General features: G+C 45.5%; 1 protein-coding gene across 2 annotated transcripts in view; it reads right to left on the bottom strand.

The window, feature by feature from the left end:
• The window catches only part of KDM4C (lysine demethylase 4C), a 2012700-nt gene that overhangs the window by 545528 nt on the left and 1447206 nt on the right, over window positions 1-19966 (bottom strand). For both annotated transcript variants that reach the window (XM_086961357.1, XM_086961358.1), the window contains exon 17: window positions 2698-2806. In XM_086961357.1, the coding sequence (XP_086817483.1) occupies window positions 2698-2806 (109 nt within the window). The remainder of the gene's footprint in view (window positions 1-2697; window positions 2807-19966) is intronic.

Genomic DNA, 19966 nt, shown 5'->3' with positions numbered 1-19966 from the left:
GTTGCTGCGCAGGCCTATGCCTCTGGAACAAACGTTTTGGGGCACCCTTTCCGTAGCTCAAAGGAGCAAAAAGCAGAAGGCGGAGGAGGCTGACTGGCCGACAGCCCCAAGGACTTGGCGGTAGCCTGGGAGTCCTTAAAGCGGTCCAACTGCCTTATTGCCAAAGAGGCAAATGCCATTAAAGGGCATGTCCATCAGAGTGTTCTGGACAACCCCTGAGAAGCCAGTTGTCCTCAGCCAGGGGTGGCACCGATGTGCCACCGTAGTGAAAATCGCCCTGCCCAGCGAGTTAGCGGTGTCAAGCCTGCAATGGATGGTGAACTTATCTGCGTCTCTCCCAGCAGCAGTAGCTTGGGAAGTACTGTCTGGGCCTCCTCCGGACAGTTAGGCAGCACCTGCACAACCACGTCCCACACAGAGTGGGAATAACGGCACAAAAGGCATGCAGTGTTCACTGACCGCAGCCCTAAGCTGGCAGATGAAAACAGCTTCTTTCCAGGCTGCTCCAGCTTCTTGTACTCTCTATCCAGAAGGGCGGTAGGGACCGCGCTCTGGGAAGCAGAGCCTTGGACAACCAAGCTCTCAGGAGTGGGATGTTGGGCGAGAAAGAGGGGGTCGCCCGGAGCCAGGCAATGGCATCAGGCCACATTCCTGTCCACAGAAGCCCCTGTGTTGGGCCAGGACCAGGTGCTCAAAAGAACGTCAGAAAGGGCCTCATTGAAATGCCGCAGTGGCTCCGCAAAGGTAGCCGCCGGCTGAAGAACTTCTGTCAGGAGGTTAGTCCTGTCTGCCACTGAGGGAGTTCATAGTGGAGGGCCTAGGCCGTCCTACGCAACACCACTACGTAAATTGCGCCCTCCTCCGTAGCCACGGAAGGAGGAGACTGCATGCCTTGGTCAGGGGAGGTGTCAAGACCACTGGCATCCCCAAATCCTCTGCCCAGTCCGGATCATAACCACACTGTCGTGTAAGAGGGTCCTCGAGCCCCTCCCAAGTCCTCCGAAATCTGTTTAACAGGCTGAAAATAAGGAGGACAGACATAGGGGTTAAAAGGCCCCATCCGCGTAGGAATCTGCGTCGATCGATGCCGTTCCGGCGCCGTGTCCGGTCTGAAACCGGGGTCGACGTCGGCAGTAGCACCAGACGACGTCGGAGGTGGTGCCGGAGGAGGGGTCGACACCGTTGGAGATGTTATAAGGTCAACTGGTGTCGCCCAGGATCCAAGCCCAGATCCAACGGGATCCTGCGGCGCCGGGGCCGAAGCCGGCGGCGAAGGGAGAACAGGACCACTAGTCGGGCCCGAAGGTGCACCAGCGGGGCCAGATGGCTGAAAGAGTTAGGCCATGGCAGCAAGAAATTCTTGCAACTGAGCAGGCGTCGCCGATGGACCCTGAAAGGGCGGGTAGGCCGGCAGTGACGTGGCTGCCTCCACAGGAGCCCCAGGGGTTGCACCACCCGCATCTTTAGCCGCGACGGGAGGCCGAGGAGCGGCGACGCTTCTTTGACTTCTTTTTGGAAATCTTCGACTTACCTGACCGAGTGCGAAGACGTGGATCCAGGCGAACGATGGTGATGGCTCCGCAACCGGTCCCTCGACCTCTCTCGGGACTGGGACCTTGAGCGGCGCAGAGCAGCTGCCAGACTTCTAGCAACTTTCGGGACTGCTCCCGCAAAGTCTTTGGCGCCATAGCCTGGCAGTCGGGGCACGACTTGGAGTCGTGGTCTCGCCCTAGGCAGTAGAGACACACGCTGTGCGGGTCCGTCACGGACATCATGAGGTGACATTCCCCGCAGCTCTTGAAGCCGGGAATCCCTACGACACCATGAGTCGATAGACTCGAAGAATTCAGACAAAAAGGCCTAGAAAAACACAGTCAAAAAGTGACTGGGGATACTTGCTCTTCCCGGATCTGCGCTTGCTGGCGCAGAAAAAGAAATAACTGGCGTCATCGCGCGTGGATGCGTTTAAGTAGCTCCACTGACGTCATCTCGGCGAAAACAATGCCAACGACCCACGTGGTGCCGCATGACGACGCCAACAGATGCGCAGGGGTACTGCTGACTAAAACTTTCCGGATCCAGTCTGAAGCCTGGGGATAATTCTAAGATAGGGAATCTATCATTACGTGCTTCTTTCAGATTTTCTAATTACTACTTGTGGCTAAAATAAAGGTGTTTTGATTATTTGAGTGGACAAAAAGACAAGAATTGCTGAGAAAAGAAGGAGAAATGATACAGCAAGAGTGGAAACCTGGCAGAACTGAGTTCGCATTGGTCAACTGTACAGGAACAAGGTGATGCCTTTAGAAGTAGCAGAGGATGAGAAAGAGCGGATGACTGCAGCAATTGTTTGTTACACCGTAAGCATTACTCAAATGTTTGGGAACTGATGCAAAATATTTTATGGTCAAACGTACTTCCTGAAATGAGCCAAGCTTTGTTAAAAGTGTTTTTCTTTAAAAGAACTGTCAAACATCTTAACATAAAAGTATGATTACCTGAGGAAATTAATGTGGTATAATATAGACTCACAAACCTTAGGCATTGTTCGGATGCATGAACGAACCAACTGATAAAATAAAAGTCAAGAAATGAAAGCTGACAGATTTCCGGAACTTCATTTGTGTAGCCCGACAATAGGCTACTAGTGCTAGCGAGCTTAACTTGTAAAACAGAATAAAGGACTTTTGTACTCACCAGTTTATATCTCTCCTGATCTATCCGGCTAATGTCTATTAAAGTCCTGTCAGCAACATTAAGAAACCGTACTTCTGGATGCGTAACTGCGCACATTACATGAGCCCACCTATGAAATGACAGAGTGAAAATATTCACTGCGTGCTTTGATCGTAGCTTCTGTTTATATAGGACTTTGTTTTGAATAGCGACAATTGAAATGTGAAATCACACTTTTGCCCACCCCTGCTTTTGTTAGTCCCCACTAGATAGATTTGCACGAAACTTGCCCAGAACAATCCAAGTTGGATGCACTTTTTTTGGGAAAGCTTTTTGCAATTTTCAACAGGACAACACTTATTCAGAAAACAAAAATAATCCTTTCCTATGAAAACTAAAGTATTTGCATAAAATATTTTGCTATTGGCATCTTGATTACATTCTCTAGAACATACTCGGTCATTGCAGAACATGACAAATAAGTCATAGACATATTCAACAAAATTAACTGCGGGTTCTTCAAAAGTCAGTGCTACATCTTTAAAGATACAATAGAATGCTAGATGCTATTCAAACAGATTTACAAAAATAAAAAACTATCTTAAAAAAATTAATTCGAGCAAATAATGAAATTATTATTGTATTCAAAGATGATTACAAATATTACAAGGCAAAAGGGTGAAGAAATGCGTTACTTACATGTAACTGCAGTTATCCAGTATTGGTGTCTTTCATAGATTCACATGCCTGAATCATTCCCCGTCGTCAGGATGGGAGTCCCCGGTACATAAATAAAGTAGGTACATAAATAAAGTAATGTCCTAAAGACATATAAAGAAGTAGGCCCACAGGCCTCACATTAGTAACATATCCTTGTCCTTTTGTAAAAAGGACCAAACTCTAGAAGAGAGCCAATCAGCTGCCACTTCCTGGAAGGAGCCTCAGTCCCTCAGATTTTCGTACCCACAAAGCTAAGTAGGCGTGTTACTGAGAGAATTAGGTGAGCCCATCCAGGGGAGGCAGGAGGGTTGCATGTGAATCTATGAAAGACACCAATACTGGATAACTGCAGTTACAGGTAAGTAACGCATTTCTTATCCAGTATTATGGGTGTCTTTCATAGATTCACATGCCAGAATCAGAGTAGCAAGCAATGCAGAGAGCACATTTCGAATGGCACTGTATATACAAGTCATTAGATAATAACATATCAAGCGACTAGCAAGAGCAAATAGATGCAAACAACAAGTACCAACGCATTACACAACAGAGAAATGTGCGTACATGAAAAGGATGGAGGGATGAAAGAAGGCTCACCTCTAGTGAAATAGATGACGAAGTACTGCTCGTCCCACCGCTGCGTCTTTCATAAGTTCCATGTCCAGGCAGTAATGCCTAGTGAAGGTATGTGGCGACTTCCATGTTGTCGCTCTGCAAATGTCAATGATAGGCACACCTGCGAACAGTGCCATGGATGTGGGCATCGCCCTAGTAGAATGGGCTCGTACTTTGGAGTGGAGTGGATGTCCTGCTTGTTAATGACAAAAAGAAATAGCGGTAGAGATCCAGCGGGAACTGCTTTGTTTAGTAAGTGGAAGACCTTTTCTGGGCGTGCTGTTAGCTACAAATAGCTGATTTGACTTTCTGAAAGCTTTTGTCTTGTCGATATAAAATTTAAAGCACTGTTTGAGATCCAATGAATGCAACGACCTTTCCGCTGCTGTACTGGGATTTGGGAAGAAGGAACGCAAAACCACAGGCTCATTGAGATGGAAATCCGAAGGGACTTTTGGAATAAGCTTTGGATTTGTCCGCAAGATCACTCTGTCTTGTTTAAATGGTAGAAAAGGATCCTGAATCGAGAATGCTTGCAGCTCACTTCCCCTCCTCGCTGAGGTAAGCGCAAGAAGGAGAGCTGTCTTCCAAGAGAGATATTTCAGGTCAGCCCCATGCACGGGCTCAAAGGGATGCTTCATGAGTTGATTAAGGACTATATTAAGATGCCAGGTAGGAGGCAACATTTTCACCGGAGGGAAAGTCCTGTACAATCCTTTCAAAAATTGTTTGATCAGTCTGTGAGACCAGAGAGAAGGACCCGCTGAAGATCTCTTGTAATGGGATACTGCAGCCAAGTGGACCCTGATGGAGGAGTGAGCAAGGCTCAACGTCGCAAAGTGTAGAAGATAAGGTAAAACTTGCTCCGGAGAAGAAGTGAAACGGTGTATTCATCGACCCCTACACCAGATACAAAACCTCTTCCATTTCATAGAAAACGTTTTATTGGTGCTATCCGCTCGTGCTCGAGCTAGGATGGCTCTACAGTCAGGTGGAATGTTCAAATTTTGAAGCTCTCGGAACTCAGGAGCCAGGCAGCTAACCTGAGAGATGTCAGATTCGGATGTTGGACTTGCCGGTTGCTCATTGTGAGTAGAGACGGACACTGCTTTAGACGGATCGGTGGCTCCAGAGATAGGCGGTGGAGTTCCGTGAACCAATGCTGTCGTGGCCAAGTTGGGGCTATTAAAAAGAGAGTACAAGGCTCCGCTTTCAATTTTCTGAGGACTCTGGGAAGCATCGGGAATGGCAGAAAAGCGCACGCAAAGACGTTGCGCCATGCGATCGAAAATGCATTCCCTATAGACCCTGACTGGGGATGCCAACTTGCGAAGTGTAGGCATTTGGCGTTGGATCTTGTGGCAAATAGGTCGATCTGTGGAGTGCCCCATCTCGAAAAGATTTGGTCGAGGATCTTCTGATCCAGTTACCACTCGTGAGATGCTGTTTTTTGTCTGCTCAACGAGTCGGCGAGTACATTGTCCATGCCTGGGACATACTCCACCAGAAGTGATACCTTGTTTGTGATTAGCCAGTTCCAAATTTCTGCGACTCGCAAGAGTGTCAGCGAGCGCGTCCCTTCCTGCTTGTTGAGGTAGTGCATCGTCGTACTGTTGTCTGTCCAGACGAGCACAAGGGAATTTTTGATTCTTGGCAGGAAAGCCTGAAGGGCCAGGGAGACCGCCCGCAGTTCGAGCAGATTGAAGTGAAGTTTTTTTCTCCGTAGGAGACCACTTCCAGCTTATCCGTAACTCTTGCAGAAAAGCTCCCCAACCTTCCAAGGAGGCGTCTGTTGTGATAATATGAGGAGCAGCTGGAAGTAGGAATGTCAAGCCTTGAGAAAGGTTTCAAGATGACATCCACCATTGCAGGGCTTTGACCATCTGAGGAGTCACTTATGTGGTCGTCGAATGAACCTGTGCATGTGACCCACTGCTTTAAGAGTGCCTCCTGTAGAGGCCGCATCCGTAGACGACAGTGAGGAATCAGGAGGATTCACGATGATATCATCCTCAGAAGGGATTTGAAGAGGCGGACTGTCAAGACCTTCTTTGAGGCTACTATAGCAGCTAGTGCCAGGAGCTTGTTCTTCCTCTCTTGGGATGGGAAACCTTTTGCTGAACGTGTGTCCAAAGTTGCACCCAGGAAATTGATGCACTGAGAAGGTTGTAGGACTGATTTTTCCTGTTTGAGCGCGAGACCCAAGCAATCGAAAAGTCTTAAACAGTCGTTGAAAGACCTGGACGCTTCTTCTAAGGATGGAGCCCTGAAGGTGGACGAACTGTATACACATGTCTTATTCGTTGATGCCAAGTTCTTGGGGGGGGGGGTTCTATTGGGGAGTTGGGGGGTAACCTGAATAAAAGAAAAATAAAAGCGGATCAGAATATCCTGCCGTACAGTTGCATTGCTATGTTCTGCAACAAAGTAAGAGAGGTCTAAACTGGTCAAGCTCACGGCTGCCATAGACGTGGAGCAAAAAAGATAAGCAAGATATTGATGATCACAGTCACTCTAGTTGAGTGGGATCACAGTCACTCTATTTGAGTAGGAAAGCCCTCACACACCGACCTAGTCAGTGTCATGCTTCATCATCGGGCCCCACCGAAGAGACCGAGTGTCTCTTCGGTGTGCTGCGACGCCAGAAAGACTGCGGAGCTGGTTGTGTGGGGAGGAAGTGTTGTGAAGGTTCTCAAATTAAAAGTGACTAATAGGGTATCGAAAAAAACTTTAATAAGTGATCCCTAAGACACGTGTAAGTGGTAATATGTGTCTGAATTTAAAAGCCAAGGTTATTAGGATCTAATTTAAATTCAGCTAAATACCACAAATTTGTTAAAATCAGTCAACATGTTTCTGCCTTTGTGGTATATATTCACCATGGCATTCTTCAGGACTAAAACCCCGGCGGTATGGACACTCTAATAGTCCACCCTGACCTGGGGACGTGAAAGTGAAAAGGAAAAGTGAAAAAAGTGCTTAAAATGGGAGAGCAATTTGCTCAATCCAAAAAGCCCCAAAATTCGGGGTATATCAGCACTTTAAAATAGGGCGCTACTTGCACCATGGGTCTCGGGAGGGGGGTTGGAGCGCGATTGGCACATCGCCCTCAGCGCTCTCAGCCCGCTTTCAAACCTACTGCAACCCTCTAGACCGGACCCCGACGATTAGAGGGTTGCAGTAGGTTTGAAAGCGGGCTGAGAGCGCTGAGGGCGATGTGCCAATCGCGCTCCAACCCCCCTCCCGAGACCCATGGTGCAAGTAGCGCCCTATTTTAAAGTGCTGATATACCCCGAATTTTGGGGCTTTTTGGATTGAGCAAATTGCTCTCCCATTTTAAGCACTTTTTTCACTTTTCCTTTTCACTTTCACGTCCCCAGGTCAGGGTGGACTATTAGAGTGTCCATACCGCCGGGGTTTTAGTCCTGAAGAATGCCATGGTGAATATATACCACAAAGGCAGAAACATGTTGACTGATTTTAACAAATTTGTGGTATTTAGCTGAATTTAAATTAGATCCTAATAACCTTGGCTTTTAAATTCAGACACATATTACCACTTACACGTGTCTTAGGGATCACTTATTAAAGTTTTTTTCGATACCCTATTAGTCACTTTTAATTTGAGAACCTTCACAACACTTCCTCCCCACACAACCAGCTCCGCAGTCTTTCTGGCGTCGCAGCACACCGAAGAGACACTCGGTCTCTTCGGTGGGGCCCGATGATGAAGCATGACACTGACTAGGTCGGTGTGTGAGGGCTTTCCTACTCAAATAGAGTGACTGTGATCCCACTCAACTAGAGTGACTGTGATCATCAATATCTTGCTTATCTTTTTTGCTCCACGTCTATGGCAGCCGTGAGCTTGACCAGTTTAGACCTCTCTTACTTTGTTGTTGGATATATAACCGGGGATTAAGAGAGTGTCTTTGGAATCTCCCTATCTCTCTCTTTGTTGTTACACACTTGCTATGTTCTGCGCCAGCTCTGGCAGGCTACCACCTACCGCCGCCCGGCCTCCGGGATGTGGGCTGATGGGCCGTGTACAGTTTTTACCTGTAGTTTGACGGATTATCATTATTATTAATGGCACTGTCGGCACGACTGTTTGTATGCTATATATATCTGCGACAAAAATAAAGTTTTTTTTTAAAAAAAAGGATGGAGCCCTGATCAGCCAGTCGTCCAGATACCGAAAGACTTGGTGATGGCGCTGTCTGAGATATGCCGCCACTGGGGAAAGACATTTCGTGAAGATGCGAGGTGCAGACTTGAGCCCGAAGGGCAGGACACAAATTTGAAAGTGTCTGCCCGCTACTGCAAATCGTAAATATTTTATGTGATTCCTGTGAATTGGGATTGGAAGTAAGCGTCCTGCAAGTCTAGGGATGCCATAAAATCTTTCTTTTCCAGTAGTTGCAAGACCTCCTGGATCGTTACCATGCAAAACGACTGCTTCTTTAGGAATTGGTTGAGGGCCCTTTGGTCCAAGATTGGCCTTGTAGAAGCAGCCGTAGATTTTTGTGATGCATTGGGCGGGGCAGAGTTTGTGGAGGGATTTGTATGAATTCTATAGAGTGGCCGAACTGTACTAATTGAAGAACCCAATGGTCTGGAGTAATCTTTTTCCAATTTTGTAGAAAATGGGAAATCTTTCCTCCAATTTTTAATGAGTGAAATGAAGTCTGGACTGGCTGAATAAACATGTCGTTGTCTGCGCCCGTTGTTCTTTCGCTGTCCTCTACCCCAAAAGGACACCTTGCCATAAGAGGATTGCTGGCTTTGCTGTTGTTGGCGCTGTTGGAATTGTGGTCTACTCTGGCCTGAAGAGTAGGAAGATCTGCATTGGAAACTTCCTCTATAGGAAGACTGCCCTCTTCCTCTATTTCGACGAAAGGACTGGTTCTTATACTGGAGAGTGCCCAAAGCTCTCGCAGTGCCTGTGTCCTTTTTTATGCCATCATAAGGCATGTCCAAAATCTTCGTTTGCACCTTAGGACGGAATGAGGTTGCTTTTAGCCACCCTTGGCGTCGCAAGACTGCTACCCCAGCCAGCTGGCGGAACCCTGTCATAGCGATATCCATCGCACAGTCGATAATTTTTTACGCCGACGTTTCACCTTCTAGCAGGATCTTCTTTACTTCCTCTTTGGATGCATCTGGTAATTCTGACAGATATGGGGCTATATCCGCCCACAATTGTCTATTATAGAATCCCAAAAGCGCTAGGGTGTTTGCGGGCTTCACCGTCATCGCAGACATTGAAAAAACCGTTGTCCAATCTTCTTCCCTCCTTATCATGAGGAGCCGATAAAGGGACCGAAGGATTCCTTGAGTTCTTCTGGGCCGCCTGTGTCGCTACAGAATCCGGCTCAGGATGTCCTGTCAAACAGGCCGGTGCAGTATCTGGTGCCCTATACTTCTTATCTAACCGAGGGATCACTGGTGATACAGAGTAGGGGTTCTGCATGATCTTAACCCCCTGTGACCATCGATAATAGGTATTGACCTCACTGACTTCTTGAGAGGTTCTCTGAAGTCATACAAGGAGCAGTCTTGTTCCTGGGAGACCATCGAGCTTTTAAAACGTTGAGCAGCCCTCTCCACCACATTATTGAATCCTCCAATGTCGCCCGGTGGTGAATCTGCAGTTGCGGGCACTGGAGATGCTGGAGAGGGGATGACATAGTCCTCCCTATCATCATGCAAGGACTGATCGTCCTGTAGCTCACCCTCTTCCTGCTGGTCTTCTTCCCCTTCCTCTCCTTTTTCATCTGAAGTTGGAGGATGTGGTAAATCCAACCTTTCTGTCTGAATATTCAAGGGTGGAGGCCTTGGTCTTGGCGACAGAGTTACAGTGGTAGTCGAAAGAGCCGGAGATTCTGAAAACCTCTGCTCATAATCCTGGATACGGTATCGCAAATCCGTAACTAGAGATGCAGGAAGACAAACCATAGGAGTAGGTGGTGGATGATATACCGCTTCCTGAACTTCCTCCTCATCCAAACTCTGGCATTTTACACGCAGTTCCGAAGGGCTTGTCGCCATCTGGAACATGTTGCCCTCATCAGAATCCTCCTCCTGGAGGAGACATGCTGGAGGAATTGGTTGCACTTGGCTTGGTGATGTTAACTCCGGAGTCAGCGCCTTTTTTGTGATCCTTAAGCGCACGCATGTTGTTTGAAGACCAGAATCTATCATCGTCGACGAGCCCGTCGACGATGTGATCGTCGACCAGCCCGTCGACGATGTGATCGTCGACGGTGGAGCATCTACAGTTGTCATAGCTGGTGGACGTCGACGTTAGAGATATTCCTGTCGTCGAGAATGTTTTTGTCGATGGTTCCTTCGTCGACAGTGTTCTCGTTGACGAGCCCTTCGTCAACGAGGTTTTCGTCGACCGTGCCGACGTAGACGATTTGGCTTCGTCGTCGAGGTCATCGCCAATGCTGTTGTCAGCGAGGTTAGCATCGACGGGGTCTTCGGCGTTCTCTTATTGGCTATCGTCGACAACAAAGCCTTATCCGCCGTCGACGATGGGGTCGTAGTCGTCGACGATGATAATAACAACGATGCTGTCGACGTAGAGACTGTCGTCATCGAGGTAGACAGATAAGAAACTGTAGACACTGCCTTCTTCGACGGTGAAGGTGCCGTCGGCGATATCGTTGTCGATGATGTCGAAACTGTGTGGAGGAGTGTGGCTCAATGGTTAGAGCGGCAGACCCTGATGCAGAGCTCTGGCCTGGGACCAGGGTTCAATTCCCACCTCGGCGGGTCTTGGGCTCAATTTCCTCAGACCTGACAATTCTCGCCTCGGTGCCTATTCTAATCATGGGCCCCACGCTGCAACTCTGGGCAATAGCTTGCTTAACCTCCACACCGGCCCCAACAGTGCTAGGATGCCTGGCTTCACCCTGGAGGTGCCCAGGAGTGGACACTTCACAAGGAAAGCCAGGATGGGTTCCTTAGCGGTATGAGTAATAGCGCCAGGAAACAGCTTGGTGACAGTGCGCTCTACAAATACCTTGACATTTACATTTACATTTACATTAACTGGCTTCTTGAAGGTGAGAACTTCCTTCCCAGAAGTTGTTTTAGCCATAGCCTCTGAAGACTTTTTTGATGTCTTCTTTTGAGGAGGAGCCGTAGGGCTAGGAGAAGCCACCCTTGGTCTCTTCAGAGATAATTTTGAGGAGACTGAAGAACCTTCACTCTCCTCGAGGAATCAAGGTTATCTCTGACCTTAAGCCTCTGGAGCCAGATTAAAAGGCGTCCTTCAAGGTCCTTGAGGGTTTTAGTGGAAAAGGTAAGACATGCCTTGCAGTCTTTAGCCTAATGATCTGGGTACAGGCAATACAGGCAGTCCTTATGCTGGTCATCAATGTGTAGCCTTTTCTTTCCACCAGAACCACAGGATCTAAAAAGACCCTTTTTTGGTGTATCAGCCAAAGTATATAGCAGTCACTGAAATCTGAGGGCCTGAGGCTCCTTCCAGGAGGGTTCTAGAGGGAGGTGGCAGCTGATTGGCTCTCTTCTAGAGTTTGGTCCTTTTTACAAAAGGACAAGGATATGTTACTAATGTGAGGCCTGTGGGCCTACTTCTTTATATGTCTTTAGGACATTACTTTATTTATATACCGGGGTTTGTCCTAGTGTGCTAAATAGTAACGTGTGACCATTTTAGATTATGAAAATAGCGCATTCCACAGAACAGGGAGGTGAGAGGGCAGTGGAAAATCTGTGGTTAGATTAAGTAGCGATCAGAAAAAGCATGTTACTAAAGGTAAGTAACTAGGTTCTTCTGAAGGATACTTAACCACTGATTTCTCACCTTACAATACATACTAAAGTAGTAACTCCTTAAATGAAAGGTCTTTGGAGTGGAACAAAACTTTGCTGTAGAAACGAGCCGGCAAAGTGCTCCTCCCATCAGATCTGGCTTTCAAATCAGTAGTGCTCAATGAACGTAGTCAATGAGGCCCACATTGTAGCCTAATAATGATTAAAAGTGCCTTCAAGGGATTTCATTCGCTACTCTTAGTCAGATTTAGTACAGAAATAATCACTTGAAAGTTAAGCTCCAATTGGAAACTAATCATTGAACAATCAAAACAACAATGTAGTTATTCAAAACATGAATATTAAACAATAGAAAATTTGCAGACATGGCTATGTCTTCTTCTCAAAGGTACACAGTTTTAATGCAAACATATTTTAAATGGGTACATTAGAATACAACAAAACGTCATGATGGAGGATATACAAAAAAAACTACAAATCATGGGTGTAAACATCTATTCCAAATGAAAATGGAGAAGGACATGAATCCGAACTAACAGAAAACAGTTCCTAAAACCCACCAAATGTTAAGGAAGTAGATGTATAAGTCGACGTTTAGGTCTTTTGTGGCAAATATGTCCATCAGACCATCTTCAGGACGTGGAGTCAATTGTAAAAAAGTCCCTTCAATCTAGTTCAGTATTCAATTGAAACCAGACGAATCAGAATTGAACATCGAAAGGGCCTTATGAATAGGCTCCTATGGATATATAGACCATATAGGAAGAGCAGTATTCTCTATACGATTTGTACACAGAAACGCCTCTCAATGGAATCTATATCAGAAGAGCAGTGTTCTCTTTCCGATTTGTAAAGAAAGGGGCACCACTCAGTGGAATCGAGTTAGTGAGGGATGAGTCGTAGTCTCACACGTGTGCCGCTTTCAAGACAGACGGCACATTGTAGACTGGTAGATGTCAAGGACAGCCACTCCAAAAACCTAAGCAGGGGTAGCAGCCTTAATCCTGGTAGAATCGGCTTTCTGACATTCCGGGGGCTGCTTCTTGGCTAGTAAGTAGCAGATCTCTATGCAAAGGACTATGCTCCTATTGAATTCCTATTCTTTGCCCCAGAAAACCCCACAAAAAGCAAATCATCCAAAATCAATCTGTGTTCTTGTAAAGCGCGACTGCTTGTCTGTAACGGTCTCCAGGCGCTGGAGTGTGGGGAGGTGACTGCTGTTCAGTCAAAGAGCTCACTAGGAGTGTACTCAAGACATACTCCGCAGTCTCTCACTAGGACAGCACTCCTAGATGTTCAGCAGTCTCGGACTAGGATAAAACCACACAATGTGGCCGATTCTCAACAGTAGGCCGCATGGGCTCCTGGGTAGTTACTTGCCTTCTCTCGCTACCATACAGGAAGCTCAAATGGAAGCTTTAACAGTTAATGAAGCCTCCTCTCCCCAACAGTAGACAGCAGTGACCAGCACTGATGTATCCCTTCTACCTGTTTCTACAACTACTATACAATCAACTTGTACAGAAACACAGATTTCAGTTCAGAATCCTGACAAAAATGCGGCTTACGCAAATAAACCATAGATCAAGTAATCTCCCAGTTCTATAAAACCTGCTGAGCTGCCAAAAATAGATTTTAGTGCCTCTCACTACTTCATCTACTTTCAAGACTTTTCCTCAGATTCATTTGATCCACCTGCACCTCTATCCCTACAGTTTCGGATGAGACTGCATGTTTTCTATTTTTGGCTGGAAAATACATACTTTGCTCCTCCAGGACTACACCTTTGGATAACAATTGCACTACTTTTCCTGGTCCTTTGCATTGGCTTTGCAACAGTCTTTCATGCTCATGAATGGACACTATCTACCATAACGCTTTGCTTTACAATGGGTGAACTTGATTCTCACACCACACTTATCACACAAACATGAAGATAACTTTTCCTGGTCAACATGATGAGAATGTTCGGGATAGGGTATCGTTGACGAGTATGGTCCTACAAAACTCTTGCAAATTCCATATATATTCCGCATTTCTCTTATTGGTATCATCCACCCTAGCTAGTACTGTCTCTTGACGATTGGGACATTGATACAGTGCATAAAATGCTATAAGATCTTGAGCATTCTACTGGTTTTTCTTCTGATGAACTGTACGAAAGCACGACTAACTATGACAAAATGTTTTCTTTTCAACATTATGGTCATTACTTCTTGCATAAAGCAAGTACTCCACGTACTGTCTTTAATAACACACAATGGGAACATTGCCCTACACCACTACGGGAGAGTTCAAAAACATTTGCACAAATGTTTGCTTATTTTTCTGGTTATGATACATTAAACCCAGTGTCTCATGAGCTTGCACCAACACCTGCAAAGAAAAATATGCTGACAAAAAGCAAACTGACATACTTTGCTTCTTTTCTTTTACAGCTGTCCACACAAGGGTGTGACCCTTGGAGGGACACTATCAATGTAAAATCAAATTGGGGACAAAGGATTGGCAGGTTCAGGGGAACAAGGCTTTGTTAAGAGCAAGACTTATACCACAACAAATGATTTTCCTTAACAAAATTGAGCAACAAACAATGTCTTGGTTTCCCTAAAATCAAGGATTTGAACAAGCCACATAATCCCAATTTTTCCAGTTTTGAAAACTGGTAGCAGTTTTTAAAACACAGGGTGGAAACACTTGGCAAATTGCTACACAATGGCACATATAATTTATCAGATACAGATTAATAGGGATAATTAGTGTGGCTGTTAGATAATAAACAATGTCAGGCACGGTTCCTGAGTAACTCCCAAGGATTTCAAGATTTGCAGGCCTGACCTGCGTTACGTGCAGACCAAACACTCGGGCAGGTGAGAACTTACAGTTTTGGTCACTATCAGCAAACCCACTCCCAATCTAGGTATCATATCAGTCCAAATTACTCCGACCCACTTGCCTCACATCAGGCGAAATTTCTTGGGACAACCCCATGCCATGAAGAGGCCGTTCCCGTGAGGCGCACCAGTCTACCCCCTGCCCCAATGCGGGTGCAGTAGTGCTCAACCAGTGAGCTGTAATGTCCCTCTTGGCTACTACTAGTGCTGTACTAAGGAAGAGTTTCACTTTTATATTTTTAATGATGGCTTTCTGTATGCTTTAGTTTCAAACTGTACGATTGCCTTTTTAATAACTTTAGCGTCTTTTATAAGGACATATATGCCTAAGCATTGCTTTGGATTGCTTTAATACTAGGAAGCTTAAGCCGACTTATGTCTTTGGAGTGGGTGTCATGTGGCTGTATTAGACCTGGGAAGAAACACTGCCATTTTTAATGCACACATTTCTTGACTTACCTTCTTTCATACATGATGACACAATTGCCTGCGTGAAAGTGCAGGGTTAAATTCTGTGAAACCTATATTGCTTACATTTCTGATAACTACATTTCCAGTATCACAACACCTTGAACATTTAGTTCAAGGCCTAAACATACATTGTGCCAGTGTTATTTGTTTTTCATCCATGAGGCGACAAAGCTATCTCAAGAATATAAACAATGATAGCCTCACTGAGGCAGTGGCACAGAAGCATGGATATTGTTATTATAAATACACAAGCATTTCAGTGTTCAAATTAGAGGATAATTTTGCTGTTACTGAGAGGTCGCTGTTGTTGAAGTCTCTGCCCAGTTGATTCCGGTTTTCCCTCTACGAGGAAGGATATCAATCTTATGACCAAGATCGGAACCTGGATAATCTTATCTTCAGGTAATGGGGAGTTAGATCATCCAGTAGGGGATTTTAGCAGATTACCCACCTTGGGCATCTAGGTTAGGCAGCACATAGTAGGACTACACTATACACAGTACTTATATGCCAGCATATACGGAACTGTTTTAGCCCAATGGCAGAATTGTTTATCCTTTGCACTGTTCTCACACTGCTAATCACTGTAATTAACTTCTGTCTGTTAATCAATGCAGCACATATATTTTGCACAAGAACCACAATGGTTCAATAAATATTAAAATGCTTATTTGTGTATTTCTTGTGCATCTCTCCGGGCATGCATGAGTGACTGAGCGAAAAGGTTCTAGATCTATTACCATGATTCCTTGGGGAGTCAGTGTTGTCATGCTCTGAGGTTGCGCAATCCATTTATTACCCTCCTAGGTTTAGGGGTACTGATGGTGGCACTGTGAGCTAGCAGGACTACAGGCCAACATATCCTAAGGGAGCGCATAAAATCAGTCTGGACCCATCCCACTGTTTATATTGTCCAACAAATGTGCAGTTCCTACCAGAGGTAAAGTCGCCCGACAACATAAGTAATAGCAAGACCAAGTAAAGGTCCCCCTGTGGCATTATAAACAGCTTGGGAAAGATGTGTAAAATCTTTAATAAATCTCATCACAATTGCTGATGTAGTCAAGAATGGTTGACAAATAATCTTTAATGTGACCACTGCAAGGCCTTGACCGGCCAAAGATATAAACATAAAAAAGGACATCTGACAGGTTTGCTTGTAAGGGTCTTAGAAGTGTCACAAAAGGCTATACAAGTGTTCTAGCGTCCGGTATAAATGAATAGCAAGGAAGGTATCCACCACTTAGGGCAGAAGATGAAGCAAAGTCAATTGCCACCGCTCAATCGCCACACCTGTTGCTGTTGACTGTGCAGATTCGGGTGGAGGACCCTTTCCTGTTCCTGCAATAGAAGATCCTCACAATGTAATTGCCTGATCGGAGGACAGATGGTTATCCCCAGAAGTTCTGGATACTACACTCTTAGAGCAACCTTGAACCACTAGTATGACTTGGGCCATTGTCATTTTTGATCATGTTCAGAAACCTGGCTAACAAAGGCGAGAGCAGGAAGGCATACAAGTGATTTTAGTTCTTTTTGAGGCAGAAAGCATCTCCTAATGAGTGCTCTTGAGGAAATGTCAATGGACACAACCTTCAATATTGAACGTTCTTGACAGTGGCAAAACAAAATCTAGACAGAATTCTCCTTACTGCTGAAAGATGCCCTGCATGGCCTAGGGATGTAGATGCCACTCGTTATCTGCCAAATACAGCCTGCTCAGTTAATTCACACTGGCATTCAAAGTCCTTGCCAGGTGGTTTGCGATCAGGGAAATGCCACAGCATCCAACCAACCAGAGGCGCGGAAGCTTCTGGCAAAGGACCCAGGCAACCACTTTGCCCTTCTTGTTGGTGGCTAAAATGTCTATATGAACCTGCACCAGCCTCCCCTTAGTGACAGCAGAAAGGCCTTAAGAGCCAGACAAATGGCTTGCAACTCCATAAGACCGGTGTGGTACCAGGTCTTGCTACAGAGAACAGAGGCCCGGATCTCCACCTGCACCAGAAGACAGGCCCAGCCGAGCAAGAATGCATCTGCTGCCACTGTCAGCTCTTGTGTGGAAAGGAGAGGGGCCTGCTGCAGGACCAATTCCATTCAAACCGTTACCACCACAGACTGTAAGCCGTCTCCCTCCTTGATCTTGGTGAGATCAGTCAAATATCCATGGAGCTGGCCCCACTGGACATTAAAATTCCACTTCATAGTCTGCAAGTGCCAATTGGCGTACCTTACAAGGAGCCTGCAGGAGGCTATGCCACCAAGAAGCCTGAGAGTTGCTCTCACTGCGATCCAGGTCATAGGCTGAATCATCTGTATCTTAGCCTGAATGTCCTGGTTTCATTGCCACTAGGGAAGGCCAGGAACTGCACTGTGTCCAAGTCGGTTCAAATGAACGATCACTGACCCAAAGTCGCACATGACTCTTCCCCCAGAGGCTTCCAATAATCTCAAACAATTATGGGACATTTTCCGTGGTCTGTAGGTGGTCTACAAGTGACTGTAGCAAGTTCGCCTTCAACAGACAGTTGTTCAATTAGGAAAGTCTGCCGTGAAATCTGAAGGTGTGAAGCGACCACCACCATTACTTAAAAAAAAAAAACACAAGTGAGGCTGGTCAGGAATATTTCTGGCCTGCTTGGAACTGCAGATAATATCTCGAAGGATTCCATCCAGTTACCCAGGTCAAAGGCACACAGTCGGTACACAATGAAAAATCATAAAAGGTGCTTCTCAGTTGTTGGCTCAGTGGGAACACAATGAAAAATCTTAAAAGGTACCTCTCAGTTGTTGGCTCTGAGTACCACATGTTTTCGGGCGACCAACACTATATATTCCTGCTACAAGAAGAGTCTAACAGACAAGCACAGTTTGTTACTTTTGTAAATAGGCCAAAAAATTACAGATGAAATTATTCTAATTTTTTTCTATTTTTTTTTACATATTCCTTTTCTTAACAGCTTCAATGATTAGGTTCTTCTGAAAAATAATAAACCACTCACACAAATTAGAATTTTGTGTAGTTTTCAGAACTGTAAAGCTTTCCAGATTAACCAATGGGTTTTACAAGTGTTCCCATCACCCACTTCAAGTAGGAAGAAGTGACAAAAATAGAACAAAAATTGTCTAATACTTCCAAAAAAATTGATAATCATGCAACAATATTTTGCTATATTTTGACTATTTTCTTGATTTCCACATGGGGAATCCACAAATCTTGGGTATCCTAGAATCTTTAATAAATACGCAGAATTGCACAAGTTTGGCTTAACTACCTTTTGTGGAAAAAATGTATGAAGGCTTAAGAGTGAAAAGTAAATATCAGAAAAAGGCTCTGGGGAAGGAAAACCCTCAACAGCTATGGGATTAAACTGCAATTAATCTCACAATCACATTTCCTGGTTTCATGTATCATATCAATCAAAAGCACTCAGCATTATACTTTCAAAACACTATATAATCAGATCCGTACATGCAAGGTTACTATTGATTAACTATTAGTTTAAAAGCTTGATAAGCAGCATCACAACCGTCTCAACGGTCAAGTATCACACAGCACTTCCATAACAGTCAACAACTACCCATTATGTTTCCAAAGCATTACATAGCAAGACACCTACAGATCAGGCCAATTTATGTACAAAGAATGTTTTTCAAAATCAGCAAGCTGGGCCACACACCATATCAGTTGGTGTTACTCCCAATCAGTGCGGCCCGTTATTATAGGTGGTGAAACACTGCTTCCCTTCATTTTCCAAAGACTGATGAGTGTCTGTCTAGCTGAGCAAATGACAGACACCACGTCAAGAGTCCGGAGCTTTAACATGCACCAATGTGCTGGTGCTTTGTAGCCTGAGTCACGCTTTGCTGGACTGAAGATTTCACAGCCCTAGGGGCAGAGACTTAATCAGTCAAGCAAATCCCATGTTTGTCGATGAGGTGTAGGTATGTGCACTTGTGATTGGATGGATGTGAGTGTGCTTGTAGATGGGAGAGTGTGAATGAACACGTTACTCACCTTCGGTAATGATGTAAGAGTTACTTACCTTCGGTAACGATATATCTGGTAGAGACACAGTCTAGCCGCAGATTCCTTAAATTAGAATATCTCCCCAGGCGTCAGACTGGATCCGGAAAATCTTTCATCCCCAGCAATACCACTGCACGTCGGGATGCGGCGTCGCCCAGCTCCGTCCTGACGCCGTCCACAGACGTGACGTCAATAGAGCGATATAAGCCCCTCCCGGTGAGCTGACGTCAATTTTCATCAGGAAACTTTTCCGCGCCACAACACGGAGCCGTGCATAAAACTGCGATAGCACAGGAACAGTATGTGTTAAAAAAAGAATAAAATCACTGAAAAAGCACCCAGTCCCCGGAAGGGCTGAAAGAAGCTTACAGAGTACTTGCTGCAAGCAAGAGCCCAACAGATTGTCAAGCTGTTCCCCACCTGGAGGGGGCAACAACAGCAGCACAAAAGATACGACAAGCGAGGCACGGCTTGTCACCACAGAAGGGAAATTAAAAGAACCACAATATGGAAGCAACATGTTGCAAGACAAGGGACTCTAAGTGAACGACCACTAGAAAGTTCACCACATACACAATCCAGAGATTGAAGAACTGGAGCTTATAAACAAATAAAATCAAATCAAGAGAACCCAACCGAGTGCCAGAGAAAGGAGGAGGCATAGGTGTGGGCAGTGGGAGGGAATTAAAAACAGAATAACTCCACGTGTGAGTAGCACAGGAGGAAAAACATGAGAAGGTAGTAAAAGCATAGA

Source organism: Lissotriton vulgaris, chromosome 3_1 (genome assembly GCF_964263255.1).
Source record: "Lissotriton vulgaris chromosome 3_1, aLisVul1.2, whole genome shotgun sequence".
Lineage (NCBI taxonomy): Eukaryota > Metazoa > Chordata > Amphibia > Caudata > Salamandridae > Lissotriton > Lissotriton vulgaris.
This window is presented reverse-complemented; position numbering and strand designations above follow the sequence as displayed.